The sequence below is a fragment of the Microcebus murinus genome, chromosome 9 (genome assembly GCF_040939455.1).
Source record: "Microcebus murinus isolate Inina chromosome 9, M.murinus_Inina_mat1.0, whole genome shotgun sequence".
NCBI classification, from domain to species: Eukaryota; Metazoa; Chordata; class Mammalia; order Primates; family Cheirogaleidae; genus Microcebus; species Microcebus murinus.
Genome location: NC_134112.1, coordinates 90,757,230 through 90,773,169, shown reverse-complemented (window position 1 = coordinate 90,773,169; position 15,940 = coordinate 90,757,230). Strand labels below are relative to the sequence as shown.

At 35.8% G+C, this 15,940-nt stretch overlaps 1 protein-coding gene and 1 non-coding gene across 5 annotated transcripts in view; one reads left to right on the top strand and one right to left on the bottom strand.

Annotated features, from left to right (window-relative positions):
* The window catches only part of BRAF (B-Raf proto-oncogene, serine/threonine kinase), a 185,939-nt gene that overhangs the window by 100,431 nt on the left and 69,568 nt on the right, over positions 1-15,940 (top strand). For all 4 annotated transcript variants that reach the window (XM_076006665.1, XM_012768024.3, XM_012768022.3 and 1 more), the window contains exons 4-7: positions 2,485-2,588; positions 3,412-3,514; positions 10,250-10,398; positions 11,346-11,465. In XM_076006665.1, coding sequence (XP_075862780.1) covers positions 2,485-2,588; positions 3,412-3,514; positions 10,250-10,398; positions 11,346-11,465 — 476 coding nt within the window. The remainder of the gene's footprint in view (positions 1-2,484; positions 2,589-3,411; positions 3,515-10,249; positions 10,399-11,345; positions 11,466-15,940) is intronic.
* Positions 14,346-14,464, bottom strand: LOC142872962 (5S ribosomal RNA). Its single transcript, XR_012921068.1, has one exon. It is a non-coding gene; the product is annotated as a 5S ribosomal RNA (ribosomal RNA).

Sequence of the window (15,940 nt, the reverse complement as noted above, 5' to 3'; positions counted from 1 at the left end):
ATCGCTACAAACACTGAATTAGTGGATACTGAACCATTGCCCCTCAGGGAAATACAGGGTTATTGCTATATAATGAGCCAAAGATGGACTTTGTATATTGACCCCTAGGCTGTTTATTTCTTCACAGCAGACTGGGACCTGTTAGCTTAAAAGTATGCTTGCACCAAACTAAATTTTGCATATCTAATTGTTTTAAACATACTCCTGATAAGCAGTTTTTTAGACACGGAGAGCCTGCCTACTTTACAAACCCCACAAAACTGCTTTGCAGTCAACATCTGCTATCCATAAATAAGGTAAACTTCCAGGACTATAAAGACCCCAAGATGCTATTGCCCTTTGGAGCTCTTTGATCCAGAGACTCCTTGCCAGGCTGTTGAGCAGTGTCACCTATATATAAAAGCTCCTTCTCCTATGCCAGTCTTCCCTGAGAGCTCCCATGCTCTCCTGTTTTGAGTAGTGGCCCCTCTTCTGCAGTCTTAAACTGTTAGGGACTTCCCCTGTATGCAAAGCTGTCAAAATATCACCCAATAAAGCTCATGCATGCTACTGCCACCTTGTGGTCATATCTTTTTCTTTGCTCAGACCCCAGATCTCTCCAACTCAAAATTGGTAGGTAGGTTCTGCTAGCCTCTGGTCATATTTTTGTCAGTCGATTAATACATAATCTTGTTTTTTGTGTGTTTCTGTTTAAAAATACCTTAGTTAGTATATATTGTTGAGTCGACTATAACTCATGCCTGACAGAGGCTTACCTAGCTTAACTCTGCCAGGCCCATTTCACCCTTCATGCATTTAAGAGCACTAAACAGCATTTCAGCACTAAGCTTGGAGACAATTTTAAACAGCAGAATCACCAACAAAAGCACAAAAGTGCAAAAAATGTGGCACCAAATAGGCTGTACACAAGACACTTGTTTATAGTGTGAAAATTGAAACAAGGCAGAGCGTCACTTTGTTCAACTTCAGCTAGAAAGATGCGTACTTAGGTGACTCAAATTTTTCACTGCTCCAAGCTTGTCCAGGAAAGTGCTGCAGTGTTGACTTTTGAGTTACAAATAAATCTTAGCAAGTAGACAGATTGGCAAATACAGACCCCATGAATAATAAGGAGCAACCATACCAATCCAGTCTCCTCTTGAATTGTAAACCCACTGCCCAATGACAAATTTTTCCCTTGTTGGACAGTTTTAATGATTATATTGCTACAATCTGCTTCCTGTTATTTCTAGCCATGGTCCCAATTAGGCTTTCTGGACTATTGCCCCTTCAATATACTACTTAATTCAACTGTCTTACTCCTACCTTTACTCCATTTTTCCCCTCTAGCATAAAAATTCCTGGTTTCTTTGGAAACTTTGGTTTTCAAGGCACTTTAGTGATTTAAGTGAACAGAATGTTTAATATTATTGTTACAAACTAATACATCTCCTCCTCCTGTGTTACACCTCCCCCCAATAAAAACGACATTCTCTGTACACTCACTGCCACACTTTAGTCCACATCTTCAGTTACAAATTATTCGAATTTTCCTTGGCGGGGGATAAGGCAAGGAAAAGGTTAGGGATAGAGATAACTTTAAATATACAGAAAATTCTTATCTTTCTTTCCTTTAACCCATTCCCTCCTCTCCCAGTGCCATCTCTATTTCTCCCTATGTTAGCTTCATTCTGTAACCAGATTTTTTCAGTGTAGTGAGGAAGATAGCCATCAAGGGCTCCAGATTTATATCTTCTTGGCATGCTGTAACTACAGTAGAAACAGTGTCCATGTATCATTTTAGGGAAGAATTCAAGCACTGTTTGGGTCAAATATCTAACCCTGGACCAGTAGCTATTGCCAGGGATATGGGAAACTAACTAGTCAGTTTATGTCATCTGTGGCTAGAAAAGTATCAACCCTTGATTGATAGCTTTTCTAGTACCATGTGGATTTCTAGAGAAGGGCAGGTTCCCAGAGGAAATAGGGGCACTAGGCAACTAAACAACAAATATCAATTATACATATTAAGACCAGTATTTTCTTCCTGCTATATTTAAGCCTGGTAAGGTTTCTCTTAAGGATCATTAGTGTGATTGAACAATTACATAGTTTTCAGCTTTGAACAATGTTGGATCAAAATTGATTTTGCTTTTAATATCAACATCTGTTATTTTTCAGTAGTGGATATATTATGTTAGTGGGTATATTATAGTGTATACTGTTTTACTTTCTGTTCTTTTTTATATGTTTAAAATATTTCATAATTTTAATAAAAGATCAAAAAATCAGTTTTGCTTTAAGTTGATAAATAATAGATATTTGAGTTATAATTTCCTTTTAATATTAAGTTAGCTGTAGAAATTATGTTGTATCTAATTTAGTAGCACATATAACATTTTAAAGGTGCTATATTATAAAGGTAAGTTATTGAGGGTTTTTTTTAAATGATGTGGGAAAAAATATGTCCCTTTACCTCTTATCAATATGTTTATGATACCGTAGGTACCTGCAAGGTGTGGAGTTACAGTCCGAGACAGTCTAAAGAAAGCACTGATGATGAGAGGTCTAATCCCAGAGTGCTGTGCTGTTTACAGAATTCAGGATGGGTATGGTTTGTATGTGATGTAAAATTTTGTTTAAAAAGAAAAAAAAATCAGACATTAAACTTTGAGGTTTTCTCTAGAATCTTTACCTAAACCTAGGGAATCAAAAATCAACTTTAGAAAAAAATAATAATATTAAGTAACCTGAAGAAATCTTGTAGACCATTTGAGGAGTTAAATTAGATAATTTTGGGTGACTGTAGTGTTTGTTACTCTGACCAAATGACTTTATTTGGAATTTGAGATTCTTACAATTTTTGAACCATTTAGAGTGTGATTTATTTGGATAACAGACCCTTACCCACTCTCCCATTTTTAATACAAGTTCTTAGCTTAACAAAAGGTTATCAAAATTAACATTTTACATTGACCTACTTTTCTTTCAGAAAGTGTCTAACATTGTTCCAAGACCCCCAAATTTTGAATCTTGTTTAAAAAAAAATCCTCTCTGGGGCATGTTGTCCCTTGAGTACTCTTTTTCTTTGAATGGATAGATAAGTCCGTACCTATGATTTTTTTTTTTTTTTTTTTTTTTTGGACCCCAGGAACAATCCATTTTCTGCTGTTATAGGTCTTTTCTGGAGCTGACTTGAAGAAAAGAGTACAACTCTTTACCCTGCTGTTTGTCCAAGAGTGATACATTTATTTGGGGTAAACTTAAAAATTAATTTATTGCCATTTAAATTTCTAACGATGGAAAACTAGGGAGCCAAACCTCCCTCACTATTACTAGCCCCTCAATAACCAATTTTCATATCTTCAGCATGAGGTGTATAAAAATTTTTATGGATGATAACCAAGAAAGGCTTGTGTCTGCATTTTTCAGAGAGAAGAAACCAATTGGCTGGGACACTGATATTTCTTGGCTTACCGGAGAAGAATTGCATGTAGAAGTGTTGGAAAATGTTCCACTTACAACACATAACTTTGTACGTATCCTTGTATGTTTTGAAATATCAAAAATGTTCAAGTTTTTATGAGTAAATTTTTATTTAGGAAGTATGAAAGAAATATGGATTTTGGGATTGACATTTTACCTAAACTGCAAATTAGTTCTGTTCTTTAAAAACTTATATTTAAACTGAAGAGTTTTATTTTAGTCATTATAATTTCTTTTTAATTTAAAGAAGCAATACATTTCCATTATTAAAAGAAAAAATTTTTACAAAAAATTGTGCGAAAGTATTTCAAGTAAAAAAAAAAGTGAAAATACCTTCCCAGAGGCCATTTGTATAGATTAATGTGCAGTCTTCCAAATTTTTTTCTTTCTTCTATATATTCAAATGTGTGCTTGTGCCCATAAGCCCAATATATTCTCCTTTCTCTTTTTTCTCCCTTCCCTTCATTACTTCCCATTCCTTTTCCTTTCTTAAACCACAATTGGAGTCTTGCTATATGATATTCTTAACTTTTTGAAAAATTCAGCAGGATATCATAGATCTTTCCATGTTAGTACACCTAGCTTTATTTTTATGATGATTACATTATTATCCATAAAATAGGAATTCAGTATATTTTCTATCTCTATTAAAAGACATTTACATTTTCATGTTTTTTAAATCTATTACATATAGGGCTAAACAGTCTTTCTGTATATATCTTGACACACTTGTGCCCAACTCTCTGAAGGATAGGTTAATGGTGGTTGAATGGCTGGGTATTAAACTCTTCTTGAGAATTCTCCCTTTGTCTGATTTTTGCATTTGCTAGAACCTAGTGTAAGCTAAGTGTCACCACCATGAGGCCTGGAATGTGGGACCTTTTCACCTTAGAGATAAGGATACAGTTTCCAGAATTTGAGAACCTATCTTTAGGTAGGCAGAAGCCAGAATTAGAGTGGTCTCTAAGGCAGGAATACATTTCTTAATTTTGTTTATATGTGGTATTTTGACCTTAGTTTATTTTTTTCTAGATGGATAGTTATCACTACCCTTTTAGGCATCAAGTGTTTTCCCATATGCCTTGGTGATTAGTCTAGCGGGGCTCTTGAAGCAAATGATTGATGAGATGATTTCCTTGGGGGTTTGTGCTTTCAGGGTCCATTAGGGGTGAATAATGAAATCAGGTTTGTGCTTCTGTAAATAAGATATCTTTTGGACTTATGTAAGATATACCTAATATCAATCAAATTTACTGTGTAGCAAATAATTTTATAATGATGACCTAGGAAGTTCACTACTATTCATTTTTTTAGCATTACTATTTATTTTTTCATTTTGAGTGGATTTAATTCCAGAGGATGGGAATTTTTACAACACAGTTGAAGAACTGCCAGTAAAATTTTATTGAGAGCCTTCCATTTGCCAACACTGTGTCCTACCTAGGGATATGATAATGAATAAAAGTAACATCATTACTACCTTAGAGTAGAAAGAGAATTTAAAAAGAAATTTTCATAAGCATTCATAATTACTGTGTATGTGTACAGTTTTTTATGTATACAGTTCTGTAGATGTACAGAGACTTCTAACATGGCCTTTGAAGAGTCAGGAAGGTTTCCCAAAGGTAGAAATATCTAAACTTAGACCTGATGGATGAGGAAATAAATAGTAAGTAAAGAGTACTCTAGACAGAGGGAAACAGCAAGAAACATGTTACCTTTGAAATTTTGAAAGAAGTTCTGAATGATGATACAAGGTTGGAGAGAGGGGTGTTAACCATGTAGCAAGAGTTATGGATAGAATAAACGGAGTCCAACTCATGAAAATCCTTGTAAGCCATGTTAAAGATTTGGACTTTTCTCTAAAATAATTAAAAATTTAAGCCGGGCGCGGTGGCTCACGCCTGTAATCCTAGCACTCTGGGAGGCTGAGGCGGGTGGATTGCTCGAGGTCAGGAGTTCGAAACCAGCCTGAGCAAGAGCGAGACCCCGTCTCTACTATAAATAGAAAGAAATTAACTGGCCAACTAATATATATATAAAATTAGCCGGGCATGGTGGCGCATGCCTGTAGTCCCAGCTACTCGGGAGGCTGAGGCAACAGGATTGCTTGAGCCCAGGAGTTTGAGGTTGCTGTGAGCTAGGCTGACGCCATGGCACTCACTCTAGCCTGGGCAACAAGCGAGACTCTGTCTCCAAAAAAAAAAAAAAAAAAAAATTTAATACTTTTAAAAAGGGGAAAGTATGATTTGTGTTTTAGAATGATTGTTTTGGGTGCCATATAGAGGCAAGAGTAAAAGCCTGTGTTCTGTTTAAAAAGGAAAAGTATTCCTGTCTGTCCTGGATTTTGCTGTGTATCAAGGAGTGCTGCTTATGCCTCCTGACTTTGTAGAGTCCATTATAAAAGCAGTTTCTTCAGTGTTTGCCTACATCCTGGGAGTCTTTGGGAACTGGGAGGGGCAGGATAGGGAAAACGAGATTTGAAACATTTGCCATGTATCCAGCCCTTCCTCCTTTTCTATAGACAATCAGCATCTTCCTTCCCACAGCCCTACACCTTACAAATTAATGCATGCAAATTGCCTAGCCTATGCCTCCCACTGATTTACCATACATACCATACATATTTAGATGTGCTCAAATTCCAGATTAAGCCTAAACTGTGACAGGAAAGCTATATTGTCCTGTGCCTATCTTTATTGACAAAGGTATACTTACAGATACAAGCATATGTCGCTTAAAATTTCCTCAACTGCATATCCACGTTTTCTCCTCCTCACATGTTTTGCTCTCCTCTTCCCTCCTCCTTCCTTGTCTCTCACTTTTTTTTTCTCCTTTACATATATAACCAGTTACACATAGTTTTCAAATATAAGTTAATGACAGGAAGAAAGACTACAATTGAGTAAATTAATGAAGGAAGACAAATTGAGGGCTTGATGAAACTAAACAGATTGTTAGGTGAATAAGGGTGTGAGTGGTTAGCAGAACGGATCAGATGATTAAAAAATGCTGAGACTTGGGAAAACAGTTTATATTTTGTTGTGCTCTATTTCCTGAGATTCTGCTAGTAGTATAAAGAGGCTTGGTTTGGTTAAATAGTGGCCACATAAAAAATACTGAAGATGTTTTTATTTTTTTATTTCCTGAGACAAATGGAAAGGGAACAAAGCTAGAAATAAGCATTTACTTGTTTTACATGCCATGTTATACATTCAGAAACAGATGAAGAAAATAAGAGCCACTTTTAAAACTCTTTAAATGTTCTCAAAAAGCCAGAATAGATTATGTGTCTGGATATAATTTTCTTGATAAAATATTTTTAATTTTTTATTCTGTTAAATAAGTTTATTGAAAATAGAGTTTTGTTGAAATCTATTTACTGTATCATGAAAAGCATTTACATGTAATAGAATAGATCAGAAAGTTCTGATTTGCATTTTATATAGTCAAGGTAAGTATTATGAATATATGTATATACTAGGTCATAATATAAAATAGATTTCTTCCTATTGTTTGTGATTAAAACTTGAAAAAAAACTGAGATGAATTGAGAATATACAGCAAAGAATGAAATAGAAGTCACCCATACTCTCACCACTCTAAAATAGCCATTGTTAACATTTTGGTATTAATCTATCCTTCTTATGTTTTCTGCTTATTATATACACAGAACAAATACATTTTAAACAATGTCTGGCTTTGGCAGGAATGTTTTTTTTTTTTTTTTTTTTGAGACAGAGTCTCGCTTTCTTGCCTAGGCTAGAGTGAGTGCCGTGGCGTCAGCCTAGCTCACAGCAACCTCAAACTCCTGGGCTCAAGCAATCCTCCTGCCTCAGCCTCCCGAGTAGCTGGGACTACAGGCACGAGCCACCATGCCCGGCTGATTTTTATATTATATATATTAGTTGGCCAATTAATTTCTTTCTATTTTTATGGTAGAGACGGGGTCTCGCTCAGGCTGGTTTTGAACTCCTGACCTTGAGCAATCCGCCCGCCTCGGCCTCCCAGAGTGCTAGGATTACAGGCGTGAGCCACCGCGCCCAGCCAGGAATGTTTTTCTCTAGCTCAGTTCTGTTCTGTGACTCGTTGTACGTAACTTGCCTTTGACATGGAATTCTTACATGTTGCCATTTAGTTTCACATGGAGAAATGTTCACATGTTTTGGTGGTCTGAACATTCTAACCCTCTAAAAAATTGATAATTTGTTAAAAACAGTTCTTACTGTCTTTTAGGTGATTTTGCTGTTCTTTATCCTTGTTAGTAAGTTTAGGAAGGGTGGTGGTTCTGATTTTCGTCTGATTACATATTAGTTTTATCTTTTAGAAATAATTGTTTTTACATTTTTATCCAAGGCTAACCATTATATTTTTGGACCACAGATCAGGGAGTCTGATTCTGTCAGCTGTTTTGTGAATTACATTTATATTCTCTCTCTCATCCCTTTATAGCCCCTCCACAGGAAATCACTGTTAATTTTTTATTTTTTTATTTTTTTTTCATCTTGGGAAAGCTCAAGTAACTTAATTTTTAATGATTTCCTTTTTTAGCTCTTTTGGTGATTATTTTCATATTACTAAATACAGTCATGCATTGCCTAATGATGGGGATACATTCTGAGAAATATGTTATTAGGCAATTTCATCCCTGTGCAGACATCATGGAGTACACTTACACAAACTTAGATGGTATAGCTTACTACACACCTAGGCTATACGGTACAGCCTGTTGCTCTTAGGCCACCAGGCTGTACAACATATTACTATACTGAATTCTGTAGACAATTATGACACAATGGTAGGTATTTGTGTATCTAACATAGAAAAAGTGCAGTAAAAATACAGTATAAAAGATAAAAAATTGGGCCGGGCGCGGTGGCTCACGCTTGTAATCCTAGCACTCTGGGAGGCCAAGGTGGGCGGATTGCTCAAGGTCAGGAGTTCAAACCCAGCCTGAGCGAGACCCCATCTCTACTATAAAAATAGAAAGAAATCAATTGGCCAACTAATATATATATATAAAAAATTAGCCGGGCATGGTGGCTCGTGCCTGTAGTCCCAGCAACTCGGGAGGCTGAGGCAGTAGGATTGCTTGAGCCCAGGAGTTTGAGGTTGCTGTGAGCTAGGCTGATGCCATGGCACTAACTCTAGCCTAGGCAAGAAAGCGAGACTCTGTCTCAAAAAAAAAAAAAGATAAAAAATTGTTAGAGCTTACAGGACTGGAAGTTGCTCTGGGTGAGTCAGTGAGTGAGTGGTGACTAAATATAAAAGCCTAGGACATTACTGCTCACTAGGGTAGACTTTATGAACACTGTGCACTTAGGCTATTTTGACTTTTTTTTTTTTTTTTTTTTTTAAGGGCAGGGTCTTGCTCTGTCATCCAGGCTGGAGTGCAGGGGCGTGATCATAGCCCACTGTAACCTCGAACTCCTGGGCTCTCATGATCCTCCCACCTCACCTTCCCGGGTAGCTGGGACTACAGACATGTAGAACTGTGCCTGGCTGATTTTTTAAATTATTTGTAGAGACCTCAAGTGATCCTCCCACCTCAGCCTTCCAAAGTTCTGGGATTATAGGCATAAGCTACTGCACCCAGCTAAAGCTACACTAAATTTATTAAAATTTTTTTCAATAATAAATTAATCTTAGTTTACTGTAAATTTTTTTTTTTTTTGAGACAGAGTCTCACTCTGTTGCCCAGGCTAGAGTGCCGTGGCATCAGCCTAGTTCACAGAAACCTCAAACTTCTGGGCTCAAGCGATCCTCCTACCTCAACCTCTCAAGTAGCTGGGACTACAGGCATGTGCCACCATGCCCAGCTAAGTTTTTCTATATATTTTTAGTTGGCCAATTAATTTCTTTCTATATTTAATAGAGATGGCATGGTCTCGCTCTTGCTCAGGCTGGTTTCGAACTCCTAACCTTGAGCTATCCTCCTGACTCAGCCTCCCAGAGTGCTAGGATTACAGGCGTGAGCCACTGGGCCTGGCCTACTCTAAATTTTTTACTTGATAAACTTTTTAAGTTTTTTGGTTTTGGGTTTTTTTTTTTTACTTTTTGGCCCTTTTATAGTAACATTTAGCTTAAAACACAAGCATGTACAGCTGTACAAAAATCTTTCGTTCTTTGTATCCTTTTTCTGTTAGCTTCTTTCTACTTTTAAAATTTTAAATTTTTTCTTTTTAAACTTTTTTGCTAAAAACTAAGACAAACATACACGTTAACCTAGGCCTACACAGGGTCAGGATTATCAAGATGTCACTAGAAGATGGGAATTCTTCAGCTCCATTATGATTTTATGGGACCACCATGGTATACACGGTCCGGTGATAACCAAAAAGTTGTTATGCAGCGCATGACTATAATATAAGCATATCTTTGTTTCTTATTCTGTCAACACATGTCAGCATTCTTTAACTTTCTCCTCTTTTTATGATAATTAAATTGCTACCCTTCTTCCTTTCACCTCTATTTCCTCCTCCTTGTTATCTCTACTCTTATGTTATCAAGCTTGAAATCAGTTGCCAATATTTTATTCATTTCTCATCTTCTTCTGAGTTTTTAAGTTGGATATTGGGGTAGAAAATAAATATGTGTAGTCTATCTACTGTCTTGAACTGCCTTGTTTTCATTTTAGTATGTGAACAGTATGTGAATTTTCATGATATAAATAAAAATTTATTTAATAAAATAAATTAAAATTAATTTAATTTATTTAATAAATATATTGGTTTCTAAAAAGTTTGTTGCAAGTTTTTGAAATCCATTACTTTTTACTTTGCAGGTACGGAAAACTTTTTTCACCTTAGCATTTTGTGACTTTTGTCGAAAGCTGCTTTTCCAGGGTTTCCGCTGTCAAACATGTGGTTATAAATTTCACCAGCGTTGTAGTACAGAGGTCCCACTGATGTGTGTCAATTATGACCAACTTGAGTAAGTAATCAAAAAAATCTCTGTTGTATCTATCATTTTAAATTTAAATTTTCTTAATGTGAAACTATTATTTTAAAGTCTGTGAGGAGTTTTCTGCCTAGTACAGTTACTATAGGGAATATTTTTTAAGTGTGGTTAGAGAGTAATGTGTAGTATAGCCAGTATTTCTCTCCCAAAGTGTAATGCTGGTTCATCTATACACTTAATTTATATTTTATATTCTCTTTTAATTAATCAAGTCCCCTGTCCAAAATCAGTTTTGGGTAGTTTGGGGGAGGAGAGGGAATGTCGTTTCAATTAAGTTAACCATTATATTTTTGGGCCACGGATCAGGGATTCTGATTCTGTCAGCTATTGTGTAAATTGCATTTATATTCTTTTCCTCTTTCTCTCTCTCTTTCTTTCCTGTTCAACTCCCTTCCTCCAATTTATTTATGAGTAAGATATAAAATCTTTGTACCCATGTTATCTATTTCTAAAATTTCTCTTTGCTTTATGCCAAAGTTTTTGCAATACATTATACTGAGTCTGTTATAATCTCTTTTTGTGTCATTGTTGCTGCTGCTACTGTTAAGGTCGTATTATTTTTCTTGATCATTTGAGCAAATAGAATTTAACTCTGTATGTTAAGTAAATTATAATGATATAATCTAATAGATACTTTTTCTTCTAATTCCTTACCCATGAAGCATACTTTTCCCCCTCTAATATGTAGAAATTTGCTGAATGGAGCAATTATTTTAGATTCTGAGCTTGCCTTTGAAAGTACAATACAGTTTTTTAAAATAAGCCTTTGGACAAAAATATAACTAGTTGAATTTTACCAATTGTTTCTGAAAATGGAATTTGATCTCCAATTTTTCTATTAACTATGTATGCTGGTGTATGAAGCTTCTGGGTTTTGCACAAGTTAGGTTTGTTTTGTTTTGTTTTGTTTCACCTCACAGTTTGCTGTTTGTCTCCAAGTTCTTTGAACACCACCCAATACCACAGGAAGAGGCCTCCTTAGCAGAGACTGCCCTTACATCTGGATCATCCCCTCCTGCACCCCCCTCAGATTCTATTGGGTATGATTTGACTCCTGCCCTTCAATGACATGTTATTGAACTGCTTTCTTTTGGCTCTTTTGGTTTATTTTAAACCTTTCCAACATTTGAATTGTTAAATTAAGGATTTTTTTTCCCAAATAGCTTATTTTATCACAAATAGATATATACATTCATTTGGTACAGATAAATGAGATTTAAGGCTGACATAGATTGTTTCAGGGTCAATCATGAAAAAATCAAGCCACAGATATTTTTGAGTCCCTGCCTTGTGTTCATCATTTTATTAGGTGTAATATTAGATATAGAAGTATATGTCTTCCATTTATGGAAACATTAACATATGAGACAATGGCAAATAATTTAAAATAGTATATAATTATAATCCACTATTTTGATGGAGTATATTAAACTATGTGATGAGGACATAAATGTTTACATGTTTTCAGGAGAAGGAAGAATAATGAGAAAAAGAGAATGCTCAGAAAAACTTAACAAAAAAGATAGGATTTGAGGCTGGGCACGGTGGCTCAGGCCTGTAATCCTGGCACTCTGGGAGGCCCAGGTGGGTGGATTGTTTGACCTCGGGAGTTCGAAACCAGCCTGAGCAAGAGTGAGACTCCAACTCGACTATAAATAGAAATTAATTGACCAACTAAAATATATATATACAAAAAATTAGCCGGGCATGGTGGCGCATACCTGTAGTCCCAGCTACTTGGGAGGCTGAGGCAGGAGGATCGCTTGAGCCCAGGAGTTTGGGGTTGCTGTCAGCTAGGCTGACACCACGGCACTCCTAGCCTGGAAACAGAGCAAGACTGTATCTCAAAAAAAGAAAAAACCCCTCCCTCCCTCCCTCCCTTCCTTCCTCCTTCCTTCCCTCCCTCCCTCCCTCCCTCCCTCCCTTCCTTCCTTCCTTCCTTCCTTCCTTCCTTCCTTCCTGGACAGACTTCGGGCCGAGAGACCGAGCCAGACCCCAGGGCCGCCCGGGAGAAACCACAGTGTCAGTCGCTAATTAAAACTTCTACAGGAAAAATTAGAAAAAAAAAAAAAAAAAGAAAAGGAAGGGATTTGAACTGGACTTTAAAGAATTACTAAAATCTGTATGAACCTAGGGAATAAAAGCCTGCTGGGAGGGGTAGATGGAGAAACAGTATAAATAAAGGAAATGAGGATGGTAGATTTAGGAGCTAGTGAAGAAAGGCTTATCTAAGTTGAGAAGTCCTATGTGTAAAACCCGATTTTGGAGAGTCTAGGAATTCAGGCTGGAATTTTAGACTTGACTAAAGAGGAAAGACAAAGAGTTAAAGGTTTTTAAGCAGATTACTCACCTGATGAAAATGGTTTTAAATTAAAAATCACCTAGCAGTAAAATATGGATGAAGTGACAGAGAAAAGTATAGGATGAAGAAAGCCAAGCTAGGATGCTGTTGGTAATGAAGACTGAGAGGCAACGAAGACTTGAATTAGAGTGGTAGCAGCGTGGAAAATAGATGGATATTTATAAAGTGTAAAATAAAAAAATTAATAGTATTATTAATCAGTTGTGGTGGATAAAGCCAAAAAATGACTTCAAAAACATTACAAAGACATCATATACTTAAGTTTCATAATAAGGAAACAAAAAGAAGACATGATAATGACAAATTAAGTCGATACTAGTTTGCTTTGGAACATTTCTCACACAAATCTGCTGACTCTTTCCTTATTGGATTTGAGGCAGCATTATTTATGCTATGTTTGGAAGCATATGGTTAAGAAAAAAAGAAAGTCCCCAACCAGCATTCTGTTCTAGAATATTCCTGAGGTATTTAGTGAAGATCAGAAATATTTGTTGTCAGTTTTAAACCTAATTCCTCGCCCTCTTCACAATATAATGCTGTTTCTTTAGACTGCTACCTAGAGGGACTAAAAAAAATGAATTGACACTAATAGACCTATAATTTTTACAAAGCCAACCCTTCTGGAGGTTTCCTACGTTAGAAAATTTAGCAGAAAAAATTTGTATTAAGGAGTGGATGTATTTATCTATTTGGAACACTAGAAAAATGCAGCCATTATGTTTTTTGTCAAATTGTAATAGTTATCTACTCTGGTGAAATCATTTTATTCCTACTGGCTCTATCGTTAGTTGTATGCAGTTGTGTGTTTTTTAGACGATCAAATAAACATGTTCTTATTGTTTCTTTTTGGTTTTAATTAATCTCTTGGCTATGACATTTTCTCCTGACAGATTCTTTAGACCATGATGCCTTTCTCATGGCAGGCCCCAATTCTGTGAGCAGAGTTACAGAATGCCAAAATGAAATTAGCTTGGCCTCTTTGAAGGTTTATAATGGTAACAATCCAGGACATTTTGCCTTCCTGTGAAGGAATGCTGTCTTAAAATTAAGAAACTATTTGCCTGTGCCATGAGTATTTTATACATAATTAAACTGAAATAGATTCTAGTCTTGAGCAAATGATAAGAAAGATGTTTAAATATTTCTATAAATCATTTTCCTGGTGCTTTTATGTCACTAGTGTATATGTTGCCTCTGTAAAGATAGAAGCCAATCTGTTCAATATCAAAATTCCTTGCATTTTGTTGCTAGTCCTGATAATAATTATAATGGTCATGAAATAAGGATGATTATGTAACCAAGAAATATTGGAGAAGTTATACATTGTCCAGTTTTGAATACAAAATGATAGATACCTCCTTTTCTACTTTTAAAAATGCTATAGAATAAAAATTTATGAAAGGTCAACATTTAAGATTTGCATATCACTGAACAGAAGAAGTAGTCACTTTGCTTCAAAACTTTTAAATATTCTAGATTAAGAATGAGACCATAACTGGTAGTTTGCTGAAGGGTGTTAGAGCTAAAATTCTTTTTTTTTTTTTTTTTTTTTTTTTAAAGCCTACGGCACCCGGTATTCCCAGGCGGTCTCCCATCCAAGTACTAACCAGGCCCGACCCTGCTTAGCTTCCGAGATCAGACGAGATCGGGCGCATTCAGGGTGGTGTGGCCGTAGACTAAAATTCTTTTTAATTTGGTACTGCTTTAAAGACGTTTGCAGCAAAATAGGTAAAGGTATCAAAAGAAAGCCAGTTTACTGACTGCCAAGATACTTATAAGGTATAAATTACCTTGGTCCAGGGAAAGATTTCCCAGTATGGAAACCCAATTTTATCTGTTCTCAGAAATGATGGGAGTTAGGGATATACTGGTTTACATTAATCATAATCATAAAATATTAAATCAGAATATCAGGTAATTCTTTTCAGTGAGAAGTATAGCTGTTATATTAATTAGACTTCTTCTGTTGGGTGGACCAGCGCTTACTCCTCTTTCAGAAGATATTTATGGAAAACTAAAATATAATTAGAAGATTGTTTTTGTTAAGCATGGAATTAGTGTATGGTTCAGATATTTATTGACATCAGGGTATGATTACTTGAAGTACTCTGCTATACTTGCCCTCAAAGCTAAACAAGTTGACTTTGTGACCAAGGCACACCTTCCTTCCAGGTAGAATTAGATACCAACTGCTGAACTTAGTGTCTCTGATTTTGTGTAATAGGCAAATATCCTCATTTTCTAATATTTGCATTCTTTTCTTTAGATATGATAATGAAGTTTATCAGATTAAATCAGGTTTTTATTGCTTCTGGACCAATGTCTTTTGCATACATATTTCTGATTTGTTATCCACTGCATGTTTCTGTCATATTCCTAACTCAATGGGTTTCAGGAATGACTTACTGCCACTTCTGCATACAACAGATCATAGTTCACTGCAGCCTCAAATTCCTGTGCTTCAGCCGTCCTTCCTCCTGAGTAGCTGGGACTATAGGCATAAGCCATGGCACCTGGCTCTCAGATCAATTATTATATGAGATTATCTTATACAAAGCTAGTTAATTCAGGCTTTTTCCAATTTTAAGTCTTAAAGTATACTATTGCCTTGAGACTTTAAATCAGCCTATAAAAGGTTTTCTAATAGTACTCTTTCCAAGCTTTTATATTACTTAATGTCATTTTTACATTCTATTACCTGCTCTCCAAATATCTTGTTAAAGGGCATACATATTGCTTTGGCTACCTAAAGCAAAAATAAAAACAGCTTTGTCACAAACTAAAAAATTTTCAATAACCAGAAAGGAGAAAAAGGGCACAGATGAAATGTGCTAATTTTTCTAAAGGTCTGTGTCATCAATAAAGTACATAGTATTTTATTATTTGCATATCCATTCAAAATTGATTCATGTGGTTAATATGAACACATAAAGTCAAAATTTCTTTCTCTATCCTTAATAATGTGCCTCAAAGAAGTAAAACTGTTAAGTGGTATGGTTCAGATTCTGACATGCTCTAGTTAGAGGCTTTTTGTCACTATTTCGCCTAACTTTGCTCTTCAAGCCTTTATCCATTCCTTTCCTAATATATTCTTTCCCATCCCTCTTCAAACTCTCTCCTCTTACAAAAAAAATGTCTTTTTAGTCCCTCAAC